General features: G+C 34.3%; 1 protein-coding gene across 1 annotated transcript; it reads left to right on the forward strand.

The window, feature by feature from the left end:
* Window positions 1-1,964: 1,964 nt before the first annotated feature.
* On the forward strand, window positions 1,965-24,704 carry S1PR3 (sphingosine-1-phosphate receptor 3). Its single transcript, XM_044657593.1, has 2 exons — window positions 1,965-2,176; window positions 23,322-24,704. The coding sequence occupies exon 2, from the start codon at window positions 23,470-23,472 to the stop codon at window positions 24,610-24,612; it is 1,143 nt and encodes a 380-aa protein (XP_044513528.1). The 5' UTR covers window positions 1,965-2,176; window positions 23,322-23,469; the 3' UTR covers window positions 24,613-24,704.
* The last annotated feature ends 2,103 nt before the right edge of the window (window positions 24,705-26,807 follow it).

Genomic DNA, 26,807 nt, shown 5'->3' on the forward strand with positions numbered 1-26,807 from the left:
ATATGTATATATATATACATATATATATATATATATAAAACGCAACAATAAATATTTATTTTTAATAGAAAGAAAAGCATCTTTCCTTTCTTTTCTACTGATTCCAATATGCTAGAACTTTTGGAGTTCTAGATAGCCAGTTGGGGATTCTAGTGAGTGCATGGTCACTTAGGAAATTCTATGTTCAGGATTACACTGTCTTTTTTTCCCCCTTCCCTTTGGTAAGGGCTTTGTAAGATTTCAAAAGGTTAGAAGTAGCAGAGAGGTCCAGTAGCTAAGACCATGAAGGAACCAGCCCTGAGGAATGACCTGCTTGACTTAATTCAGAATTGGATTTACTAAGCAAAGTACTGTCAAGTCTTACCTAGGGTAGTATTTTGTCCATTGGCTATGTTGACCAGGATGTGAATTTGGAGGGAATAATATTTGTAGCAACCATCTTAAATCTAAGGCTAGCCTCCATAGAACCTTAGTTTGGGGAATGTTTCTGTACTTTGGTTCTTGCTATACTTTTTTCAGTCAGTATCTCAGTGTAAAAAGTAACTAATGTTAATTGGTTAATTGAATTTGGGGACAAATACCAGAATGGGGGCTGGAGCTGAAAGCATTAAGAAACACTTCTTAGTCATGCTCTGAGGCATTGACCTGCCAGTGTGGCTAAGAGTTAAGGAGCCCGAGAGTCTCTAAAAGCTACAGTATAAAGGAACCAGGTTATGAAGAACTTTAACTCCCAAAAGAGAGTCTATGTTTGATCCCTGAGAAAGTCAAGAGCTCTTTGACCTATACCGTAATAAAATTACTTCAGCAGCAGAATAAATACTGAATTAAAATAGAGGGAGAAAAGAAGATAAAGTAGCCTTCTAAGTGCCTAGAACATATTTAGCAATTAATAAATATTACTGTTTAAATTTTTTAAAGTAACCGAAGCCTATTTTGTTACCAGAGAAAGCCTAGATGTGATTTTGATTTTTCGTGGATCAGGGAAGGAAGAGTTCATCAACTTGGGAGCAGGGGAAAGGAAGTGCAGTTTTTGTCACAGGGGAACAAAATACAAGGCCTTCTATATGGGAAAAATATTTTGAAAAGATTCTCAGTAACAATCCATTTGAATTTTGAATAAAAGTGCTTCAGAGCACAGCAGAAAAACAGAATCAGCACATATTTTTCCCCAGAGAGTTTTTATATATGGCAGCAGTCCCCATCCAGACAGGACTAGCCATTAAAAAAATAATAATTAAAAGTGATCTCTGGTTTGATCAATCCAAAAAGCTGCCCTCCACTTCTTCCCCTTACCTCCAGCCTCATTGTTAACAACCTGGACATAAGCCCTGACCAAGCACTCCTAGCAACTTGCAACCCTTTTGAAGCTGAAACCTGTAGCAGCCACCAAAACAGGGTTAGAGAGAAAGAAAGCAGGGAACAGAAACTGACAAAATCTAGTGGCAAGAAAGAAAACGAGTTCGAAGATATTTAAAGAGGACCTGGGGAGAAGAGAACAAACTACAAGCAGCACAGAAACAGGCAGAAAGGGAGGCATAGAAGAAGGTTCTGCAAATAGGAATGGATTGAGCAATATAAAAAGGAGAAGAAACAAGAGGGAGATGAGGAGAGCAGAAGTGAGAGAGGAAGGGAGAAGAGAGAAAGAAGGTAGTGGATGTAAGAATAAAGTTCACCTTAATAAAGAATAAACGAATCTAGAGTAAAGAACCAGTTGTGGGAAAAATGGGGTTTAGTTTGGAAGATGAATAAAGTGGGAGAGGTAAATAAAATAGTTGTTTGTTTGTTTGTTTTTTAGTGGAAAGGAGACCTTGCCAGGGAGAAAAGGAAGAGGAGGGGAGCTTGCAGTGTGGCCAGGGAGGTGCTTGGAAGAGCTTTTGTGACTCCTCCCCAGCTGGCTGGAAAAGCTCCGCTCCCAGCCCTCCAGAAACAAAGTCAGTCCAACTGACTCCTACTAGTTGGGAGACTGGTTCACCAACAGGACGGAGTTACAAAAGCAGAGACAAAAGCAAAGGTTTTAACCTCTCGCCCGCCTGGATTCTGCTATCCTGATCATTTCAGAAATTCCCGGGACTGTTCTTTACTCACCCACTCCGCGTTTTGAATCTTCTGACCCAGAAAGAGAGGGGGAACCCTTCCTCCCAGGATGTTTGCAGTCAAAGTGCCTCCGAAAGCAGAGGTGAGTCTGAGAGGGACTGAAAACAGTAATGCATGGGATGATGGGGGTGATTACAAGGGAAAGAATAAGATAAAGTTGCTCACTTGGAAATCACTAATTTCTGGGTCGCTCTGAACTCCAAATTTAAAAGAAATGATAGTTATTTAATTTTTCTGGACACTTCCATAGCCAGAATGTGCAGAGTTTCTTGGTTAACATTCATTTTTTAAAAAGCTTTAATTAGTTTTATTAGTTTGTGGATAGCTTACGCTGAATGGAAGTGAGATGCCATACTTTGTTAGACCTAGTTTGGTTTGAGATACTTGGTTTTGACATTTTAAAAGTTGCTAGCTTCGTTTAAAGCATTTATTGTTTTACTATTACTTTTCTGGTAAAGCCATTCATTTAATGAAAATTAACTCTTAACCTCTTTTAAATTTTTCCTTCTTAATAAGAGGAAGTATATTCACTTGGCAGACAAATCATATGAGACTTCCAGTAAGTTAATAAAGTCCCAAAAGAAAATATGTGAGGAAAGTGATTGTGCTTTTAGATTTCTTTTCTTACTAATTTGGGCTTTCAGTGGTTCCTTAGGTGCCATTGAGGCTAATTATTTGTCATTTTTTTTATATATAGAAGGAAAGGATCATAGTTGAATTTTTTTTAATATGACTTTTTTTAAAAAGAAAAAAAATGAATGGATTTTTTTCCACCGTTGAGTGGCATCCCTACATTAGGTACTGCAATGGCAGTCTAAGCTTACCATAATTATTTGAATTCTTCCAAGCTTCTTACAGAGGGACTCATTAAAATAATTTTTTTTAAAAGCCTCATTACTTTTTTGTGATCTTTTTGTTTATAGTCAAAGATTAAAATCTTGTAGAGGAGGATGAAAGATTTGATTTCTAGAAATAAATAGTACATCCTTTAGATGTTCACTTCCAATTTAGGTTACCATGGTTTGGTTTGGCTTTGAACTAATGATGTTCCTTTCCTTAACATAGAAACCAACACTGGCATTAACAACTGAATTTGTGGCACAGAAAAAATATAAATTAGGATTTTTCCCCTGTTCTTGGACTTTAATGTTAATATATTTCTTTTCTAAAAACAGAATACAAAATTTAGATGAACTCATTTCCGAGAGGAAAAGATAAAATGTTTCTTTGAGATGGTTTACTCCACTTTATTTTGTCTTAGTTTGCTAAAACATATGTTTTAGGGGGCAGCTGGGTAGCTCAGTGGATTGAGAGCCAGGCCTAGAGATAGGAGGTCCTAGGTTCAAATCCGGCCTCAGACACTTCCCAGCTGTGTGACCCTGGGCAAGTCACTTGACCCCCCATTGCCTACCCTTACCAATCTTCCACCTATAAGTCAATACACAGAAGTTAAGGGTTTAAAATTAAAAAAAAAACATATGTTTTAAACTTTCATGAACTGAATAATTACACTTCATTTCTAAAACATAATTAGCACATCTCAATACAGTAGGAAACTCAAGTACAGGGATATGGACTAAATTTTATTTTTATTTGTTTTGTAATTCAGTGCAGTGATTCTTCATCTTTTATAAAGTAGATCATTCTCTTATTTAATAATAACATTTGCCATTCCACCTTAAAATGTGGCATATTCATCATTAGTGGCACTAGTTTTATCTCAAAATCAGGAACTGGAGCCATCATCTTTGGTAATTCTGTAGTTAGAACTGGGATTTTGGAATCAATTTCAAGGGCTGAGAAGGTTCAACTCTTAGGTAATAAATCTGCTTTTTCACATTTGTGGGAAATGTGTAATTTCTATTACTTGTCATGACATCTCAATTTTTCTTACATTTGGTCTCAACAATTCTGAAATTACTGTCATCTGTAAGCCAAGAACATAGTTTTGAGGTATTTTTCACCTGGTTTTGGAGTCTTATATGTCCAAATAAAAAATCAGGTGGGGTGAAGTCATAGTGTAATATCATTAGACTCCTTTGAATTTATAAATAACACATTTTTCTGTTATTGATGATCAACCTGAACATAATTTTTTCAGCATGGTATAAGAGGGAAAACTCATCACTTAGGATCAAATGATCTAGATTCAAATGCTCAGCTGCCAATTTTCTTTTTGACTTTAGGCAAGTCTTACACTTCTAAGCTCACTTTCTTTATTGGATAAAAATGAAAATAAATGCTCCTGCTACCTCTCTTAGATGCTTGCTGTGAGTGTAAAATGAGGTCGCATATATAATATAATTTTCTTTAATTGGAGGGTAGTCCAAAGTTGTGATTTTATTGATTGACATACTTCCTGTTGTGGAAATTCCTTCTACTAATATAGCTCAGCAACCAGTCTTCAATTTACAATCTGAAAGAGTTATTTGGGGGCACTGAGAGTTAATGATTTTCCCATGGTCAAAAGCTGCTGTGTGTCAGAGGCAGCAGCCCTTGAACCCAAGTCTGTCTTATTTTAAGGCTAGACCTCTATCTATTAAACCACAATGTAAGTGTAATGACTGGTCTTTAAAATTGTAGTGCACTATGGAAATGTAAGCTATTATTTCTCTTATTTCCAAAAGAGATGCATTAAGATTAAGGCTCTTATGACACCAAAATTAACTTTAAGGGGGAATGGGGAATGTACAGGTTAGGCAAATAATAATCATTATAGCTAGTATTGCTATATTAACATCATTGATATATTAATTGATATATTAAGGTTTATAGAGTATTTTATATACATTAAAATGCCTTTTTTATTTTTTTTCAAAAATGAACATTTTGGTATGAATAGAAAAAGAATGTCATGATAAAATTCTGAAATTTTGTTGTGTGCTTTTAAACACATATTAAATTAAACACAATAGTAGCAAAACTGCTATATAATTTTAATATTTCATTTGTACTCTTTTCTTTCTTTTTCGTTCTTTTTTTCAACACTATTATTCCCCATCCCCCCCTACTATGTGTCTGAAAATGAAAGCATACTTTTGTAATAGACAAATATAGTCAAGTTTAGCCTGGATGTGGCATGGACCTATACTCATCATCTGAGGACTGACTTATTGACTCAAACTTGAACTCATCCTGCCGGGTCTGGGATTTCCAGAGCAGTGTACAATGCATAATAAAACTCACAATTCTATCTGTGGATCCTAGGAATAACCCTAATAGAGGAGGAATGTCTGAAAACTTGTTTCATTCTCTACTTAAGTTCATCAAATCTTTTCCAAAATGGGAGAAGCAAATATAATGGAGACTACCTAAGATAGAGACATCCACTTGAGATATGCTTGGAAACTAGGTTACAATAGGACTGGCATAGTCAAGGACTTTCTTGGTTAGCTTACCAACATGTGTGGGACAAGCTTCTTTCCATTGGTTGCAACTTCCTTTGGCTTTAAATCCACCAGTGGCAGTCTGTCTTTCCAGCATTTCTCATTAGGCCTAGTGGCCTTGAGAAATGGGCTTAGATGTAGGGAATAGACTTTCTGATCTGGTACCCTGGCTTCTGGTTGCAACATCAGACTGAGAATCCTCCCAGGATCCAAGACTCCCATGACTTGAGCTCCCTATTTGGAGTCTCCAATCCTTGAACCTAGAACAAAAGTCACAAATGAAACAAGACCAAAACTCCAATTCATTTCTCAGAGCTACATGAAGGTGGCTCTGAAGCCTTTCCCCCTTATTTCAGGGTGTTTTTGAAATACTGTAAGTAAGGAAGTCCTTGACCACTTGAAATTCAGGATATAGTGACTGTACCTCAGTCAAACAGATTGTTTTTAAACTCCTACTTTCTGCTTTAGTAGCTACTCTAAAACGTGAGATTAATTGATTTGCCCAGAGTCACACAGCAAGGAAGTCTCTGAGGTCAGATTTGAACCTAGGTTCTCCTGACTCCAGACCTGGCACTCTATCCATTCTGTCACCTAATTGTCTCTCAAACAGATTTTAAAATTCAGAAAGTAGCAACCAATGGAAAGAGACTGCTACTAACCATATGGTAAAGTCAATCCAGAATGTCCATGTCTTTATCATTCCTCCTGACTACCAGGAGTAGATTCTGTGAGTCCCTCTAAATGAAATGGTTTATGCATGCTCCAGATCCCTCTTGTACTCATTTTTAATCTCTCTTTTGGAGTTATGGTTCATAATTTAATTCATTAAAGTTCCTTTTTTTTTTTTTTATCCTGGGACTCCATTCTAGGAGCATAGGGCCACAACCAGTAGGCAATGGGTCGCTCAGGGTCACCCAGCTGGGAAGTGTCTGAGCCCTGACTTGAACCTAGGACCTTTCGTCTCTAGGCCTGGCTCTCAATCCACTGAGCTAGCCCAGCTGCCCCTACTTTAGGTTGCAGTTTCTTTAGCAGATGTAGTTTTTACAGGGTGGGGTTGCTAGCCCCACGCCCAACCCTCCTCCTTTTTTCATCCGGGCTAGGGACCGTCCTTGGCCCAGGAGTGGTAAGGGTGGGCAGTAGGGGTCAAGGGACTTGCCCAAGGTCACACAGCTGGAAGTGTCCGAGGCCGGACTTGAACCTAGGACCTCCAGTCTCTAGGCCTGGCTCTCAATCCACTGAGCCACCCAGCTGCCCCATTAAAGTTCTTAATCCTTTCTAAATGTTTTTTTTCAATTATTATAATCATTGTATAAATTATCTTCCTGCTTCTGTTCATTTCATTCTGCATCAGTTCATTTAAGTCTTTTCAGATTTTTCTAAATCCATCTGTTTTGTTATTTCATATGGTTCAATAATATTTTATTACAATATTACAAAATTTGTTCAAATATTTGTAAATAGTTTGGGTACCCATATTGTTTCTAGCTCCTTTGAATGTTTTATGTTTTATAAGCATATGATTTCTATTGTTCTTATCAGTAGGATCTATCATGTTTATGGTTCTCCATATATTAAATCAATCATGAATTCCTGATATCAGTTAAATCTGATCAAACTGAATGATGTTATTGAGATATTGCCTTAATTTATTAAATATTCTTGTAGCAATATACATGAAAGATATTGATCTACAGTTTTCTTTCTGTATCTGTCCCAGGTTTAGTTGTCTTATGTCATGCAAGGTCTTTGGTGGGATCCCTTCTTTCTCTAGTTTTGCAACTACAACCAAAATGTTATATTAGAGTTTATTTTTCTTTAAATGTTTGATAGAATTGACTGGTAAATCCATCTAGGCCTCTTTTGTCCCCATCTCTCCTTCAGGAATTCCTTTATAATATGTTCAGTTTCTTTTTTTCTGAAAATTAGTTTATTTAATTTCTCTAATTCTTGTTCTGTCAGTCTGAGTATCTTACATTTTTACAAACATTTATTTCATTTCATTTTTCAGTTTTGTACATTTATGTATGGTTAACTAAAATTATTTCTGATAATTTCCTGTATTTCTTCCATATTTGTTATAAATTCTCATTTTATTTTCAAATATGGCAATTTTGGTTTGGGCTAATTTTTTAAAATTAGCTAATATCTTAAAAACTTTTTATCATTAAATGCCCCTTTCCCTTTTTTTAGCCATTTTGCCTTGATCACTGCAAAATCAGAAGGGGTTACACTGAATAGATGGTAAATTTAAATTTGTCTTTGTTTCACGGGTACCATACCCAAAAACCTCATCACAAGCAAGCCAACTTATTAGTGTAATTAGCATAGTTAGTCCTCAGAAAACAGATTTCTCCTGTTACTAGCAGTGGTGTGGTGGTAAAAGTTTTAAAGATGAGGTTTTATCGAATGCTTATTGGAAATAAGAAATATTTTATTATAAGTACTTTTAAAATTACTACCATGAAAAAAATGGCCAGTTATGCATTAGCAGTGATTGCTGAAGATAAAGTGATAGGGAAATTATATGAAGAAGTAGATGATCTCCTTCCAGATCAAATCAACCTGTATCCTGATACCTGGTGACCTCATTTAAACGTGAGAGAAAATAAGCATGGAGAAAAATATACAGAAAAAGCATAATTCAAGAGGAAGTAATGTGAAAGACCAGTGACTTGTAGATTATACAGAAGCTTCCTGCTTCTATATTATATACACATTTTTAGGCATGGAAAAAATCAGCGACCAAATAACCCTTTGAATAATAAAATAGACTGTATTTTAACAGATGAAGTTATTTCTGTTAGCTGTCTGCAAACTAAACTCAACAGTTTTTAAAAGAAAAAAAACAATAATTAAATCTATGATGTAAAACTGAAATGACAACTGAATTATTTAAACAAGTAATTAAAAATCAAAATTGGAAAATTTCAACTCTGTAAATTAATCATCATATGAAACAGACCAAAATACCCTAGGAAGCAATAGCCAGCAACTGTCTGACTTATTTATCAGATCAATAGAAATAGTAACCAAATGCAATGTAAGATAAGAACAGAATTTCATTTGGGCATTTTTGCATCAGATATTGACTTCCTGTGAAGTAACCTACTGTTGCTCCATCTTTCCCTGTGTCTGTAAGAGTTCATGGTAATTGAACTGAGGAAATTAGTAGCATCCTCCTTTAGATTTTTTGACGATTATTTTTTCTGGTGCCCTTTTAAACTTTTGGGGGGTATTTGGGGATGGGAAATGGTCAAATGGAGAGCTAGGCTAACTAGGACCTTTCATCTATATCTTAAGATCACTATCTTATCCAGAAGCCTAATTTATACAAGTCAAAAACCCTATAGTAAGGCATATTCTGTGCTATCCACTCTTCCAAGCACTGAGGATTTTTTCTTCAAAAAGCCCAAAACAGCCTCTGTTCTCAAGGAGCTCACTTTCTATTTCTTTTTAATTTTTAAAATATTTTTCCATATTTCCATATTTTGTTTTCTTTCCTTCTCCTTTTCCCTCCCTCTCTTCCGGTTCCAATAAGCACTTCTACTGGGTTATACAAATGTTATATATTACATATATCATATAATGTTATATTATATATTGTAAAATAATACCTCTTTCAAATATTATTCATTTTTGCAATAAAGCAGTCTTTTAAAACCAAAACCCCAAATAATATATCCATATAAACAATTGATAAGTCATATGTTTTTCTTCTGTATTTCTACTCCTACAGTTCTTTCTCCTGATGCGAATAGCATTCTTTCTCATAAATCCTTTACATAAACCCATTACATTCTATTGTTCCGCAATGTTTCATTTTCTGTATATAATGTTCTCTTGGTTTTCCTCATTTCACTCTGCATCAGTTCCTGGAGGTTCTTCCAGTTCACATAGAAATCCTCCAGTTCATCATTCCTTACACCACAATAGTATTCCATCACCATCATATACTACAATTTATTCAGCCATTCCCCGATCAAGGGACATCCCCTCATTTTCCAATTTTTGCCAACACAAAAATGTGGCTATGAATATTTTTGTACAAACATTTTTCATTATTATCTCTTTAGGTTACAAACCTAGTAGTGGTATTTCTGGATCAAAGGGTATGCATTCTTTTAAAGAGGAGCTCGCCTTCTAACAGGGAGACAACATGCAAAGAATTATGTATATACAAAATATATGCAGTGTAAATAGGAGGTACTTGCAAATGGAAGTTATTAGCATAGAAAATGAAACTGGCAACTAGGTGGTAGAGTACTTTGAGCATTGAACATGAAGTAAAGGACATCTGTGTTCAAATCTAGCCTTAGGTACTTATTAATTGTGTGAACCTGTGTCTACCTTAGTTTCCTCATATGTAAAATGGAAACAATAATAGTACCTATTTTCCAGGGTTCTTGTGAGAATGAAATGAGAAAATATTTGTAGAGTTCTTTATAAACTAAAAAACATAATATAAATGCTATGTTAGTATTACTACTACCATTACATTATTATTGTAGAAGATGAGATTATACCTGAGACTTTAAGGAAGCCAAAAGGCATACAAGAATGGGATGCTAAAAGGAAAAAGGCTTGGAGTTAAGAGATTGAGTGTCTTGTTTAAGGAAAAACAAGAAGGTCAGCAGAATAAGTCATTTTAATATTCTATAATTAGATTATGTCACAAAGAATAGCAAATATCTATAAAGTACTTAAAGCTCCTACCATTTTTTAAGGATTCATAGAAAGGATCTGCAAAGTTAGACACTTGAATGGTAGGAACCTTAAGGGTCAGAGCCCAAGTACTGACTAGATGTGTAACCTTAGACTAGGAATTCCCTAAATCTCAGTTTTTTCATCTGTAAAATGGGGAAGCATAGTTCAAGTATCAAATGCAATGATGTGCCCCTTGTAAGCTCTTATCATTCTTAAACATGATTGATAGCATTCAAATCTTACTTAGCCATGTAAATAATCACCAAAGAAATTCTCTGTGTTCTTATTTAGGAACAGAAAATGAGATAGAATACATAAGGGGCATTGAAGAAAACAATAATATATGCTCATTTTGATTGATTTATAATTATCATATTAAAGATCAAAGTTTTGAAGGAATTTAACTCTAAAAGTCAATAAAAAAAAAGCAGTTATGGGGGCAGCTGGGTAGCTCAGTGGATTGAGAGCCAGACCTAGAGACAGGAGGTCCTAGGTTCAAATCTGGCCTCAGACACTTCCCAGCTGTGTGACCCTGGGCAAGTCACTTGACCCACATTGCCCACCCTTACCACTCTTCCACCAAGGAGCCAATACACAGAAGTTAAGGTTTTTTAAAAAAAAATAAAAAATAAAATAAAATAAAACAGTTATGCTTCCCAAGAAAGAAACCATTTTTTAAAGTTAAATGCCAATAACAACTATTTCTTTTCAAAGTTATGTCAATTAAATGAAACAAAATTGTTTATTCTAGCTTTCTAGAAATATTTCTTGGTAGCAGTTGTTGATACAGTCTGGATGAGTTATTTAACTTCAGATAAAGAATGAGGCCCTTGTTTGCTCAGAGACTTGTCATTTTCTAAACTACAACACCATATGTCAGCTAAAGAATATTTTCCCATCATCTCATAAACCTTTTCCTTTTTTTAAGGAAAAAGGCTAAATTTTAAATAGAAATATTTGTCTTTCCTTTCCCTGTTTTTGTGGTTTCCAGATGTAAACATCTGGAATTGATTCTGAGTAAAACTATTCTCCTCTGCCTGACTTTTCTCTTTTCAGGATTTTAATTTTAATTTTTGTTATTTTGAATGCAAGAGATTTCAACATACTTGTACATTTCTATATACAAAAAAGAACAGAGACAGGATTGTATGCTACAAATCTCTTATTATATACAGCTTGATTTTTTTAAAGCGTAAAATGAATTTAACATCTTTGTTCCAAGGTTCTGTTTTCTGTCTCTCTCTGAACTTCATGTTATTCTTTTCTTTGCATTTTGAAAGAAATTTTTTATTGATGTTCTTTTCATTCTTTTCCTTTTTTTGCTGGTTATCACTTTCAGTAGTCTATTCCCCATATTTCTGCCCTATCTCCTACTCTCTCCCTCCCCACCAAAACTTCCCTTACAAACAATAAATTTGGTCAAGCAAAGCATTTTAATACATATAATTGAAAATGTATGTTTCATTCTAAAAATCCAATTTATGATCTTTCTTTCATGAGGTGTGAAGTGTGCTTCATTGTCAATCCTCTGGAGTGGTACTATATCATTAATCAGCATTATATTCTTTTGAGTTCTAAAATCTTTCAAATTACTGCTTTTCTTAGAACCACATACTTGACAGAAGTTTAAACCCATCGACTTTTCAGTCAGTGACTTCAGACCAGCATCCCCCCGCCAATTTAATAGCTAAAATTTATTTCTGAGGTTTGCAAAGAGCTTTACATATATCATCTTGATAATTAATCACAGATCTATGCTATTAATATTCCTATTTGACAGATCAGGAAACTGAAGCTGAGAGAACTAGTAATAATTTGAGACAGGATGCAAATTCAAGTCTACCTGACTCCAAATCTAATTCTGGTAACTATACCACCCATCTGCCCATCTGCCCACTCTGTAAGTGGTTTTCTTGCATTGTACTGTTGTAACTTCCATTCCCCTGATAACTTTGTATTTCCAGAGAGAATAGCTTTGGTTATACTATCATATCCCCCATAGGCTAGCTTCTACAAGCATTCTTAATAGATAATTTCATTGACTCAGTGTGGCCATTTCTTACTTTCCTTTGGTCGTTCCTCCTCAAGAAATCATCCCAGTGGTATTTGAAGTTGCATTTTACTGATTGTTACCACCTTTTCCATGAAAAAATTGTGGGGGTTTTCTATTTTTCTCAACAACTGCTTACAATTCAGCTATCTATGAATTCAATGATAATTAACAAATGTGTTAACAAATGTCCTTACAGACATTTGCCCACTTGTCTGACTTGTTTACCTGTAATTGTACTACATTTCCTACTATAAGTCACAAATTCAGCAGGCCTTCTCCCTTTGTGCTACATGATTGTGACAAACTTACATACTTTCTGTGCATCCTGCCCAACTTCACAAAGCTTCTCTAGCTTTTGCAAGCATTCTTGACAGGTGATTTCAAAATTTTAACCTCATTAAGAGCATAGATTTAGAGTTGGAAAGGATCTAAGAAGTCATCATGTCCAACCCTCTTATTTTACATATGAGGAAACTGAGGACCAGAGGGGTTAAGTGACTTTCTCAGGATCACCATATGTGAAACAGAAGTAGGACTTAGCCACTTCTGGTAATACAGATGTTTTGGTCCCTTACTAAATGGCTCCTTGTAGGTCTTTTGATCCCTATGACAGGGTTACCATGCCAAAGAGGATTAGTGACTAAGCCAAGAAACATTGTTTCCTTAGCAGGATTAAAAGGAATTGCTTCCTGAAGTTGCACACTTCTAGAAGATGAATATTTCCTCATGAGGATGAGGTTTTCTGACTTTGACCCACCCAAAAGACCTGGAACTTTATTTGGGACTTGAACAGAGTAAATAGAGGCAAAGGTTAAACCTCTTCAATGGTCCCACCTCTGCTCTGCTGGAAGTCTTTCTGTCCTTTGGAGAGAATATGAATGATGAGTTACTGTTTAGGGGTTTAAGTATTTTTCCATGTGAATTTATGAGTTTTTATTTTTAAGCATTTTTGTGATAGCAGAAATATATAGTTGTCATATTCTAGATAATTACTACTTTATATGTTAAAAATCTTTTCCTAAAGTACTCTATTGATTGTTTTTGGGAATTCTCTCAATATGAGTCATATCTAATCTTTGTTTAAAGGAATTTTCTCAAAATTCTACTTTAGGGTTGAGGAAATTCATTACTTCTTTTTGAGGTCAGGCTCTCCCAGAACTGAACTCAGACCATTTCAGTCCAGTCATCAAACCTTGTGATAAGATAAAGTTCTTTAAACCATGGATAACATCTACAAATATACAACCTTTGATGCTTTCTACCAGATTACCTATTTTTCACACTATATCAAAGGCTTGATTTTGTAGGAGGTAAAAATTAAGTTCTCCAGGATCATGCAAATGAAATTGTATATAAAGCTTCCTCAAGCTTAATTGAAAAATATTCTCTCCAGTTTCATGCTGATGGTAATGATCCTGCTTCCCTTTTCCTCTCTTTCTGTCAAAGAAAATATTAAATACATATTGGATAATGTGCTTTTAAAGTCCATGAGCACATTCCAGTTTAATTAGAACCACTACCAGATTCAATAAATATTTATCATCAGTCATAACTATTTTTGATATGTGTATTTCACTGTTGTTTAGAGCCAGGAGAAAAAGATGGTGTGGTAGTAAAGTATTCAGATATAAAAGTTTAGGCCCTGAACGTTTCCCCTGGTCATCATTCAGTTTAAAAAGTGGCCTTAGGAAAAAGAACCTTGGAAACAAAAGAATTGGCTTCAAGCAAATTCACTTCCAATGCTGGCCTTCTAGATACTGCTTCATGTTGCCTCTTCACATTATTTATGTATTTGGAAAACTTCAGAGACGGAAAGGGGATATTAGAGGCAAGGTAGCTGAATCTCCACATTTTATAGATGAGGAAATAAGTCCAGAGAGATTCCTTGTGATATAACAAATATTAATTAAGTCTATAGGTATTCAGAGCCTTACTAGGAGCTGGATGGCCTACAAAGCTTAGGAAAAACATGAGCCCCAGCTTTAAAGATCCTTTGATATAGTATTCATTCCTTTTTATTGATCCCTTCACATTATTACAGAATGCCACAATAGGCACACTGAAGTTTTACTATAGTCAGAACCTATAGGAAAAGCTATTCCCTTAAAAAGCAATGAAGCTTTTTTACTTCAGAAATCCTGTGACCCTAAATTATTACTGAGAATGAACATATTAACACTATAGGAGGATCAGAATTTTTTGAGAAATTTGATAGTGACCTAGAACAAAGTCTCCATTCTTTGTCTAAGAATGACCACCACATTTAGAAATTGACTATAGACTATTAAAGCCTGTTGGGTTTTCCTTTGCTTCTCTAAGCCTGAATTAAAATATAAAACTCCTACTTCCTTCAAAAGAAGTTAATCAGTAAAGCTAGTATGAAGTTGGCAATCAGTGAAATACCTCACATCTCTCTAAAGTAGTGGAGACACACACCCCAGTGGATGAAACTAATTTTTTTTGAAATTTTTTGGAATTTAGAATATTTTCCTTGGTTACATTATTCATGATTACTCCTGCTATTTCCTCCTACCTCCTGAAAGTGACAAGCAGTTCCACTGAGTTATCATTGTTCAAAACCTATTTCCATGTTATTCATATTTGCAGTAGAGGATCTTTTAACGTAAAAACCCTAATCATATCCCTGTCAAACTGTGTAATTGATCATGTTTTTCTTCTGCATTTCTGTTTCCATAGTTCTTTCTCTGGATGTGGATAGCGTTCTTTCTCCTAAGTTCCTCTGGATTGTCCTCAGTTATTGCATTGCTGCTAGTATAAAAGTCTATTACATTCTATTGTACCACAGTGTATCAGTCTCTGTGTACAGTGTTCTGGCATCAATTCCTGGAGGTCGTTCCAGTTCACATGGAATTCTTCCAGTTCATTATTCTTTCAGCACAATAATACTCCATCACCATCATATACCACAGTTTGTTCAGCTATTCCCCAATCGATGGACACACCCTTATTTTCCAATTTTTTTGCCACCACAAAGAGTGCAACTATAAATATTTTTGTACAAGTCTTTTTCCTTATTATCTCTTTGGAGTACAAACTCAGCAGTGATATGGCTGGGTCAAAGGGTAGGCATTCATTTATAGCCCTTTGTCCACAGTTCCAAATCACCCTCCAGAATGGTTGGACCAATTCACAACTCCACCAGCAGTGTATTAGTGTCTCAATTTTCCCACATCCCCTCTAACATTTATCACTCTCCTTTGCTGCCATATTGAACAGTCTGCTAGGTATAAGTTGGTGCCTCAGAGTTGTTTTGATTTGCATTTCTCTAATCAGGAGGGACTTAGAACACTTTTTCATGTGCTTATTGATAGTTTTGATTTTATCATGTGAAAACTGCCTTTTCATTTCCCTTGATCATTTGTCAATTGGGGAATGGCTTGATTTTTTTTTTAATTAACTTCTAAATCTGGCATATTTAAAAAATGCAGGGCCCCAGCAAGAATAGGGCATCATCCTTGTGACTATGAATCAAATTCAATACCTCAATTTGTACAAGGAAGAGTTTGAATAGAGTTAGTAGTTAACTACTCACCAATAATACAGGGAGGCCTGTTTAAGAATAGCTTCCTTTTGTTTTCATTCAATCTCTAAACACATAAATAAAATTTACTTAAAGTTAAAAAATAGGTGTACTTTAAAATATTTCCCTTTTGATGGGTAGACTATGGTTAACATTACTTTATTTGTAGTTCTTCACACCAATTCTATGAGAAAATGCCCTATTGGCTTTGTCCAGTAGAGGAAACAAAAGAGAACTGGGGTTACTCAGGGTCATAAAGCCAATCAATTGTAGAACCAAAATTGTAATGAATCTTGTTCATAGCCTACCTTACTGGAGGATTTTCTTACCATATTTTAAAAAATGTAAAGTTAATTTTTTAAAGATTAAATACATCTCCTTTTTTGCTTTATAGTTATATTTATGGCTCATTGTGGCTAATGTTTTAAAGTGTCCAAATGAAATTCTAGAGATCTGACTTTGTGTCTATGTGACCTTGAAAAATTTTATTGTATAATTTATTTATGAATTTCATTTTTCATTTTTACTTTTTTCTCCATATAGTTTTAAGGCTAATTCTTACCAATATTATAGCAATTGAGAAAACAGACAACATGAGAAAGAAGCTGAGTTTCTGACCTTTTTCTCTTAAGTAATTTAGTAAGGAGAAACACAAGGAATGCCATTTCCATCCATCTAATGTTCCATCTTTAGGAATGGCTTTAGACAAAATGCCATACTAGACTGAGAGTCACTTCTAAGACACAGAATAGCATTTTTCATCTGTACCCCAGGACTTATGGCATAGCTGATGTTTAGTAAATGTTTTCTTAATTTTACTGTATAGCAAGAGACATGATTTCCCCCATTATGTAACCTTAAAAGGTTAGGGATCTATAGTAATGACATATCATTACTATTAATTCTTTGAAGCTGGGCACTAAGAGTACAATGTATATAGAATTCATTTCTATCCTAGCCATTTCTTTGATATGAGAAAATCTTTAATTTTTTTATTTGTGAAATGAAGATGATGGTTCTTTCCAGTGACCTCAGGGGTATTCTGAGGATTAATTAGCTAGCATTTGTAAGCTTTGAGATCCTGAGATGAAAGGCTCTATTTATATGTGTATGCCATTATGTGATTAAATGGGCTTGGCATTCATAAATTTCCCAATCCAGAGCAACTCTAGACTTTAATACTAAATTATGCTTAATGGCATCCTTCAATTACTTATAAACTTGATGTCTGTGTATAAAACAACTTTATTGATATCTTTTGTTTTTATATCACCTTCATTCCCAATATTTTACTCTCTGCTAATTATACCCAGAAAGCTACCTCATTACAACCAAGAATAAAAAGAGAGGAAAAAATAACAATTTAGCAGAACCAACACTTCAGTCATATGCTCCATTTCCATAGTCCTCCACCTCTGCAAAGGAGAAGCATATTTTCATATCCTTTCTTCAGGATTTAAGGATAGTTATAATCAGACATTGTTTAATTTCGATGTGATTTACATTGTTATAGTCACGGTATACAATGTTTTCCTGGTTTTGCCTACATTGCTGTGTATCAATTCATATAATTATTTTAAAGTCTCCCTGTATGCTTCTTATTAACCATTCCTTAAAGTGCAATAATATTCCATTAATTTCATGTGCTGTAATTGCCTTAGTCATTCCTCAATCACTGAGTTGTTTCTACCTTTTTTCTATTACAAAAAGTGAATCTATAAGTATTTTTATGTATATAGACCCTTTTTTATTGGCTACCTTATAATTCTAGCAATGGAATTCTGAGTAAAAAGGTAAAAAATATTTTGGTAACTGAGTAATTTCAAATTTCTTTCCAGAATGGTTAGATCAAATCAGAATGTAACCAACAGTATATTTTTGTAACTGTCTTCCTAAAATTAAATAACATCAACTAATTCTCATCTTTTGCTAAATTTGCTATTTTGGGAGGTTTATGGCAAAACTTCAGAAGAGTTGTTTACTTTCCATTTTCTTTTTTATTAATAATTTGTAACAATCTTACATAGAGTTGTTATTGTCAATTCTTTTAATTTTTATTAATCCCTAATACATATCAGAAATAAATAATGAAAATTTTTCCATCATCTTACTTTGCTTCTAATCTAGAAGTATTTATTAGTGGAAACACATTTCAGTTTCATGTAAATGGAATTATCTTTCATCCTTTGATAGAATCTATTTTTTTTTACTTACCAATTCTTCTCTTAACGTAATTCTTAACTAAGCAAGAGTTAAGAGTCAAATAATATGGTCTTCCCAAAATTGCAAAATATCAACAGACATGAAAGAATGCTCCAAATTAATAATAATAAAAAATACAAATCAAAACAACCCTGAGGTTTCACTTTACATCTAATAGGTTTTCAATGATGAGAATAATCATTGTTAGAGGAATTATGAAAAGGTAGGCACAGTGATGCATTTTTGGTAGAGCTGGTCCAGCCATTCTAGAAAGTAATTTGGAATTATGAAAAAAGTGATTAAAATCTCTATACTCCTTAACTCAGAGATTTTATAGCTGAATATAACAACAAATAAACAAGTACTTGTTTTCTACTGTGTGCTAGGCACCTGGGATACAAATTCAATGAATAAAATAATTATTTCCCTCAAGTAATTTATATGCTATTGGAGGAAACAATAAGAAATTAATATGTCTATGCACATATGTAAATATTTTCTTTAAGTTTTTGTTTTTCTATATATGCATATACATACATATAGTTACTTACAGAACTACATAGAGAATAAATGTACATAGTTCAAGGTAGTAGTTTAAGAGGAAGGACATTAGTAGTTGGGAAATACAAGAAAGGTATAGTCTTTGTACCATGTCTTGAAGACAGAGTATATAGAGGAAGAAGTACATTTGAGGCATAGGGAAGAGCCAGTTCAAATGCACAGAAAAAGGAGACAAAATATTGTATGTGAAAAATAAAGAAAAGTCCAGTTTAGGTGAAGAGCTCAAGCTTCAATGTACTCAAGCAAAGGTGCCAGAAGGACTATGCTTCTGATAACTCAGAAATTAGGAACTGAGAGGTTGTACTAAATGAGAGCTATCTTTTCATTGTGCTTCACTTCCCTCCACTTGAGTATTAGGCCCTAAGGCTGGGACTTAATGTGAATCCAACCAAGCCTCTGAAGAATCCATCACCACAGTGTCATAACTTGAGCCATCTTTGAGACCCGCGAAACCCAAGCCAAAAGAGGGACTACTTTCAAAGGACATCATTTTCATCTGAGATTCACATTCTTATACTGCCAAAGGAAGACTTTCATCTTCAAGACAACCTAGGCCTCAGGGCAAGAATTCTAGAGTTGAGAGAGTTAATTTCCTACTAGGCATGGTCTCCAAAATTGGTCTAGTGGAGGAGCAGGCAAGGAGTCTCGAAAGAATATAAATTTATGTGTAAAAACCTCATTTATGTTGTACTGAAATTTTTCCAGCTAAAGGACATAGGAATGTCTGTGTTGCCATTGCCTCTCCTTTCTCCCTCAGAATTTCTCATTGTCCCCACATCTATCATATACCAGAAAGAGATATATGTCAAAAGAAAGGTACCATGAACACCAAAATATTTACAGAAGCAACTTTTATGTTATTAAAGAACTGGCAGGGGGTGGGGAGAGAATTAGAATAATTTCAAAGGGGAGCTGGCTAAACCAATTGTGTTACATGAATATAATAAGATAATATATAATATACTACCTTCAAAAATTATGAATAAGATAAATACAAAGAGGTATGGAAAGCATATAAACTGACAAAACAAAGACAACCAAAAAAAAACTACACAATTACTACAATATTATAAATGGAAAGTATTACATCTCCAAAATGAGACTGAATGCTGTAAAATTTTTCTGATTGTTCTTGGATCTAAAGAAGACATATGAGAAGACATTTTTCTCCTTTTTTTCACAATAAAGGGGCCACCAGTGTGAAACATTAAATATAATGTTAGGCTAAATTTTCCTCCCAAGCTATAACTGAGAAAAGTGCCTGATTGGGTTGATTATATTTATAATTAGTAGTAGTAGTAGTATATGATGTTATATATTGTTATATTTATAATATTCAGATTGCTTTGTACATTCTGAGATTATGTTATGTAGTATATGTTGTTTTTCTAAACCTTATTTTTACCAAGCCCCTTTCCATTTGTTCTACCAATTCGTGTCTGATGGGGAGTTCTTACTCAAGAACTTTTATCTTTCTATCTCAGTTTATTAAAGACCTTTTTTCAGCCAAATCAGTAAGTAAAGATATGTTAAATTCTTATTAGAAGTCAGGCTGAGGGAATACAAAAAAAGCAAAAGATACTCCCAGATTTTGAGAAGCTTATAGTTTAATGAGGGAGGCAACATGCGAACAATTATTTCCAACAAACAAACTAAGAACAGGATTAATGAGAAGTAGATATAAGAGAAAAGACTAGAAGTAAGGATTGGGAAAGGTGTTCTGAGGAATATGGTAATTTAGCTAGGACTTGAAAGAAGCCAGGAAGCACAGATGAGGAGGAGGGGAAATATTCTGTGGATGGGGAACAGCCAGTGAATGTTTTGTTTGAGAAAAAGCTAAAAGACTGGATTGAAGAATATTTGAGGGTGGAGTGAGGAAGTGGTGTAAAATAGAAGAAAACTGTAAATGTGGGCAGGATCAAGTTGGTAAAGAAGGGCATTGAACACCTGGAGGTAAGAGGAAATCCCTAGTTTTATTGAGTAAAGGGGTATCATGGTAAAACTTGCATTTCATAAAAAAAAAAAACACATTGACATCTGAATGGATGATGAACTAGAGTGGGAAGAGATTTGTCACATGCAGATTCACCAACAGGCTATTGCAATAGTACAAGCATGAGAAGATGAGGGACTGCACCAGGGTGGTAACAGTATTTGTAGTAGTAAAAGTGACAGACCTTGGCAATAGGCTAGATAAAGGAAGTAAGGGAAAATGAAGAGTTGAAGATGATCAGGTTGTTCCTAGGACTTGGGGGACTGGGAAAATATTGGCACCCTCAATAGTTACAAAGAAATTTGGAAACAGAAAAGTTTTTGAATGGAAAGATGTGAGTTGACTTTTAGTGTTAGATGTTTCATGGACAACTAAAGATTTGAGACTGAAGGTCAACAGAGATATTTAGTTTGGATCATTATCTTTGAATCCATGGGAACTGCTGAGATCATCAAGTTAAATAACGAAGGAGAAAAAAGGAACCAGAATATAATCCTGTGGGACAACCATGGTTAGCAAGCTATGGCTTAGATCAATGGTTCCCAAACTTTTTTGGCCTACCACCCCCTTTCCAGAAAAAATATTACTTAGCGCCCCCTGTCACATACTATCACTGTCCCCAAATGCACCTGTGGCCATCACTGCCCCCCTGGATCGCTGCAGCACCCACTAGGGGACAGTGGCGCCCACTTTGGGAATCACTGGCTTAGATGAAGATCCAACAAAGACTGAGGAGCAATTAGGAAGGTGGAGGAACAGAAGAAAGGTGTTCCCAAAACCTAGAGATAAAGAAGTGTCAGAGGCTGCAGTAATCCAAAAAGGATGAAGATTATGAGTTCAGTTTTGAACATGTTAAGTTCAAGATGTCTTCTACACATCCATTTCAATGTCTAATGTTCAACATCTAATAGAGTTCAGTTATTTCTTATCTATCTTAATTCAGTCCATTCTAAGGTCTACTTTTCTATTTAAAACCAAGTCCAAATAAATTTGAGGATTTCTGTTTTATTGTATATTTTCGGTTATACAAGAGAGAAAGTGTTTTTCCTCTTTCATTTCTACATTTTTCATTATTTCTGATGAAATTGTAATTCTTTTTGCCTTGAAATCAATTATTTTGTCTAACTTTATACTTATTGGTAGTTTGAATGATAAATCTGGAAGAATTATAATATTTAATTACTAATGTGGTATATTAATTAGCAATGAATCATATTTATTTAAGGTGTTCTTTACTCTTTAAAATATTTAATTAAATTTATTTAAATAATACTTAAAATTTTTATTTAATCAAATCTAATTGTATCATAATCATAATCTTAAATTATGACATGGTAGATTAATTCACATGTTTTATTATTTTATACTTATTTTTAATAGTAATTCCATTTCTAGATTTCCTTGTGGATTTCATAATTTGTAGAAAGAAATGCTATTGATTTTTTTCATGTTTATTTTGTTACCTGCCACTAAGCTATTAATTTTCTGAATTAGTCTTTTTGATAATTCAATGGATTTATTTTGGTAATGTAAAACATGCCATTGGAAAATAGTGGGCTTTTTTTTTCTTTGTCTCTACCTATATTGATCTTTTAATTTCTTTCTCTTCTTTTCTAACCGTTGTTAACATTTCTAGAATCATGTCAAATGACAGCAAAGGAAGGGAAAATTAAAATACTTCTATTGTATTTTTTCTCCAAGATTTAATGTTATTATTCAGAGGTTTACTATCTCATTTGAGCCTTACAACAACCTTATGAGATGGGTGGTATTATCCCCATTTAATAGATGAGAAAACTGAGGATAATAAAAATTAAATTACTTCCCCAGGTTGTAAACTATGCTGTTTGGGATTATTCTTAGATACAGTAAATTTTGTTCCAGCTTCTCATTTTGATTAGTTTTTAAATGTATTTCTTGTATAACAAGAATATGCATTGTTTTCATTTTTAACATAGTACATTCATTTTAAATGTATTTCTTATATGCAAAAAATTGTTGGACTTTCGTAGTCATTTTATTACATTTTGATGGGTTATTTACACCATTCACATCTAAAATTACTTTTATTTTATGGTCCATTTATTTCTTTAATACTTCCTATCTCCCTTGATTCCATTTGCCTACTCTATTCTAAGATTTTTGAATTTACTTAAATTTTCAATTTTTTGATATTTTGTTTATATATTCCTTCCCCTTTTTGGACACTTCTGTTTCCTCATAAGTGACTGGTTCAAAATGTTCTCTACCCTTTCAACCTCTTTCTTGTTTTAAATTACTTCCTTTACTACACCCTTTTAAAAGATTTATTCTACTGCTTTGTGTCTATTATTTCTCTTCCTTTCCAATTTATTCTGAATTTATTTTCTGTTTCATAAATTACATTTTTATTTGTTCTTTTTTAAAATTCTTTTTGTGTTCCTGCTGGTATTAAAATTTGAGATTATACTAGATTCAAGCTCCCTTATCTTATTTCTGTCTTTGTAGATTTTGGCTCAATATCTCTGTCTTTGTCTCTCTTTCTCTTTGCTTGTTATCAGAAGTTCTTGAGGGAACAATTTCAGCTACATTACTTACCTTACCTTCTTTTATACAGTTTTCTTCCCTAAAGTTATATAATTCTTCCAGCCTGGTGTATATACTTTTAACAACCTTTAAATGACCAATATTCCAACTAAATTCCCATTCTTCTAAATTTGATCATACATATACATGTATATGTATATACACCTGGTGATCCTTCAGTGGTATATGTTTTTTAAATTCTACTTGTGCTTTTTTTTATAGGGTCCTATCTTTATTGGTGCTTCTGGAATTTGAGCTGCAACCATTACTGAAGCTAAAGCTACTATTGATCTGCCTTGAAGAAAGAGCACATCTTGGGGAATGTTACATAGGCTCTCTCTTGTGTATACAGTCTTTAAAAAGTACTTGAATGAAAGCAATGGCAACTGCCCCTCCTCCAGTCAGTAATGCCTTCCATGAAAATGGGACTGTGTCACTTCATTACAACTATGTAGGAAAACTGGAAGAGAGATTAAAAGACAAAGAAAGCAATGAGCTGACAGATGCCATTTTCCTAGTCATTTGCAGCTTCATTGTCCTGGAGAATTTGATGGTTCTCATTGCCATTTGGAAAAACAACAAATTTCACAACCGCATGTACTTTTTCATTGGTAACCTTGCTCTTTGTGACTTGTTGGCTGGCATAGCTTACAAAGTAAACATCCTGATGTCTGGAAAGAAAACTTTGAGCTTGTCGTTAACAGTCTGGTTTCTGCGGGAAGGCAGTATGTTTATTGCACTTAGTGCTTCCACTTGTAGCTTATTAGCCATTGCCATTGAAAGACACCTGACTATGATTAAAATGAGACCTTATGATGCCAATAAGAAGTATCGGGTATTTCTCCTCATTGGAATGTGCTGGCTTATTTCCTTTTCCCTGGGTGCCTTACCCATCCTCGGGTGGAATTGCCTTGACAACTTACCTGACTGTTCTACAATTTTGCCCCTCTATTCCAAGAAGTATATTGCATTTTGTATCAGTATCTTCATAACCATTCTTGTGACAATTGTGATTCTTTATGCACGTATTTATATCTTGGTGAAATCCAGCAGCCGTAAGGTCACCAATCACAGCAACTCAGAACGATCCATGGCACTGCTTAGAACAGTGGTGATTGTTGTCAGCATTTTCATTGCCTGTTGGTCTCCACTGTTTATCCTTTTTCTTATTGATGTTGCCTGCAAAGTTAAAGAGTGTGCTATTCTTTTTAAAGCCCCATGGTTCATTGCTTTAGCTGTTCTCAACTCTGCCATGAATCCTATTATCTATACCCTGGCCAGCAAAGAAATGCGGAGAGCTTTCTTTCGCCTTGTTTGTAACTGCCTGGTTAGGAACAAAATGACTCAGTCTTTGCCTAGCCAGCCAGCTCTGGATCAAAGTCGAACTAAATCATGCAGCAGTAACATTGGTAACAACATACCAAAACCAAGGGAAAACTTCACACAAATCAATGCTGCCCCAAGCATCATCAAAAAGACTGAATCTCTATACAATGGGATTTTTTGCCGGTGAAGACCTTTGAGAAAAGAATAATAAACCCTTTACAGTTTTTACAGACTTAAATTAAAGGGGGAAACACTATCTAGCTATTTGTCTATGTTTCTTTTTTATTGCATGAATCCCCTCAGTTTTGTTTCTTTAAAAGTTCTGACTCAGGAAGATTTGCTTTATTAAACCCAAAGCCTACAAGTTATGGGTGTATGTTAACAAGTAGATTACATATTATGGACAGTCTAGCCAAATATAGTCAATGCAAGTGTTAGCATTACCTTCAAGAACCTTCCAACTTTTATAAGCACAGTGCACAACAGTGAAAGCCATGCTGTGTCTACCACACTGCACTGTTTATTGTTATTTGGGGACAACCTCATTGTATCACAATGAACAGTGTGTTTCTTGGTTTGCCTCCAGCTATTATTTTGATGACATCATACAACACTTAATACACAAAATATAACTTTTTATATTTGTACATTAGTATGTTAAATATCAATTATACTACAAAAGTTTACATTATGATACATATAACATTGTAACACATAGTGTTTGTTATGTAACAGGCCATGCAAGAATGTTGCCATTTAAATAGTATGTATTACAGTATAGGAAGAAATAATTGTCAACTTAGTTAGCAAATCCCAGGTTATAAACTTCCAGAAATCAGAATTCATCAAGGAAAGCAGCTGTTTGCTGGGCTTCTCAGGCTCCATACAGAAGCTAGGTGGCATAAGGAATAGAGTTCTGGACTCTAGTCAATAAACCTTCCTTCAAATCCAGCTTCAGATATTTACTAGCTGTGTGCCCCTGTAAAATGAGGGTAATAATAGCATCTCCCTCCTAAGGTTGTTGTGAGGATCAAATGAAATAATACTTGTAAAGTACTTTAGAACCTTATAATCCAGTGTAAATGCTGGATAGTATATGATATGGTTTGGCCAAGCCTATGCCTGGTGATGTGTTTATAGCCTATAATGGATCTGTTTATATTGTCTTTGCCAGGACCCCAGCTTCACCCACTTGTTGGAAGGTACATAAAGAATATAATATGCTTCTGGGGTTATGTTAGAGTATAGTATCATCTCCAGGGAAGACCCAGACATCCCCATAAGTCCAGAATTCATAAGACACACATCTAAAATCAAAAATAAGAGTTTTCAAATTAGGACAGAGCCAGGTAAAAGCTACAATGTGCACCTCTCATGCCTCATTGCCCAGTCATCTCATAATAGAATGCAGATAGTTGCAAAGAATATCAGGGCAATTCCTTATCTGAAAACCACCAAGTCAATATGATATCTTGGCATTATTTGGATGTTATTGCTGAGATAGACAAAATTTAAAAGTGTGACTGTGATAAAAATTCCAGAGCCTTCTAAAAGCAAAGGATAATAATTACAGATAGTTTTATTTAAATAATTTAACGCCAGATTAAAAAATGTGACTGAGCAATTGCTACATGCATTAGAGGTGTGCATTTTACCCAGAGGAAATATTTTTGACACATCAAGCCTGTACAAATCACTTTGCTTTAAAAAGGAATATCTTAAATATTTCCATTATTTCTCAGTGATTTTACATTTAAAAAGAACAGGTGAAAGAATATATATATGTATATATATATATATTCAGTAGATATTAATAGTATAAAGTTAGAATGTGAGTTTTATAGATTTGGGATGGGAAGAAGATGCGTTTGGCAAACTGTGATTTGTGGGTTCCAGTATGGAAATATTCATTTTAGAACAGTAATTCATCTGTCTTAGAGACATACCTGGGAGGATTGAGATTCTAAGTGACTTGTCGATAGTTAGACAGTCAATAAGTGTCACGGTATTATGTATCATAACTTAGACTCAAATTTTCCTTGATATCAATCCAGCCTTTTATATCCACATTTTCTCCTTAACAAATTTGACTTTTTTTAAAGTGGTAACTCTTGCTATGGAATACATTAATCTTAAAAGCAAACTATGCATGAAAAACATTTCCATATATTCACAGTGTATAAGCTATTTATTAGCAAAATATTTTCTAAGTGCATTGATTTTTACTTAGAAAATAAAGGCCTGTTTGTAAAGGGGGCATCGGTGGGTTTTCCACATGCATTTTCTAAGCCACCAAAACATAGGATAGGGTTTTTTTTATTACAAAATGTTCCTATTAAATAAAGGATTTACTGAAATTACATAATGTGGTGTATATTTTCA

Source organism: Gracilinanus agilis, chromosome 1 (genome assembly GCF_016433145.1).
Source record: "Gracilinanus agilis isolate LMUSP501 chromosome 1, AgileGrace, whole genome shotgun sequence".
NCBI lineage: Eukaryota > Metazoa > Chordata > Mammalia > Didelphimorphia > Didelphidae > Gracilinanus > Gracilinanus agilis.

Bases quoted from the DNA above. Each gene is read 5' to 3' on its own strand.
- S1PR3 (XM_044657593.1), top strand. From the start codon at position 23,470: ATGAAAGCAATGGCAACTGCCCCTCCTCCAGTCAGTAATGCCTTCCAT.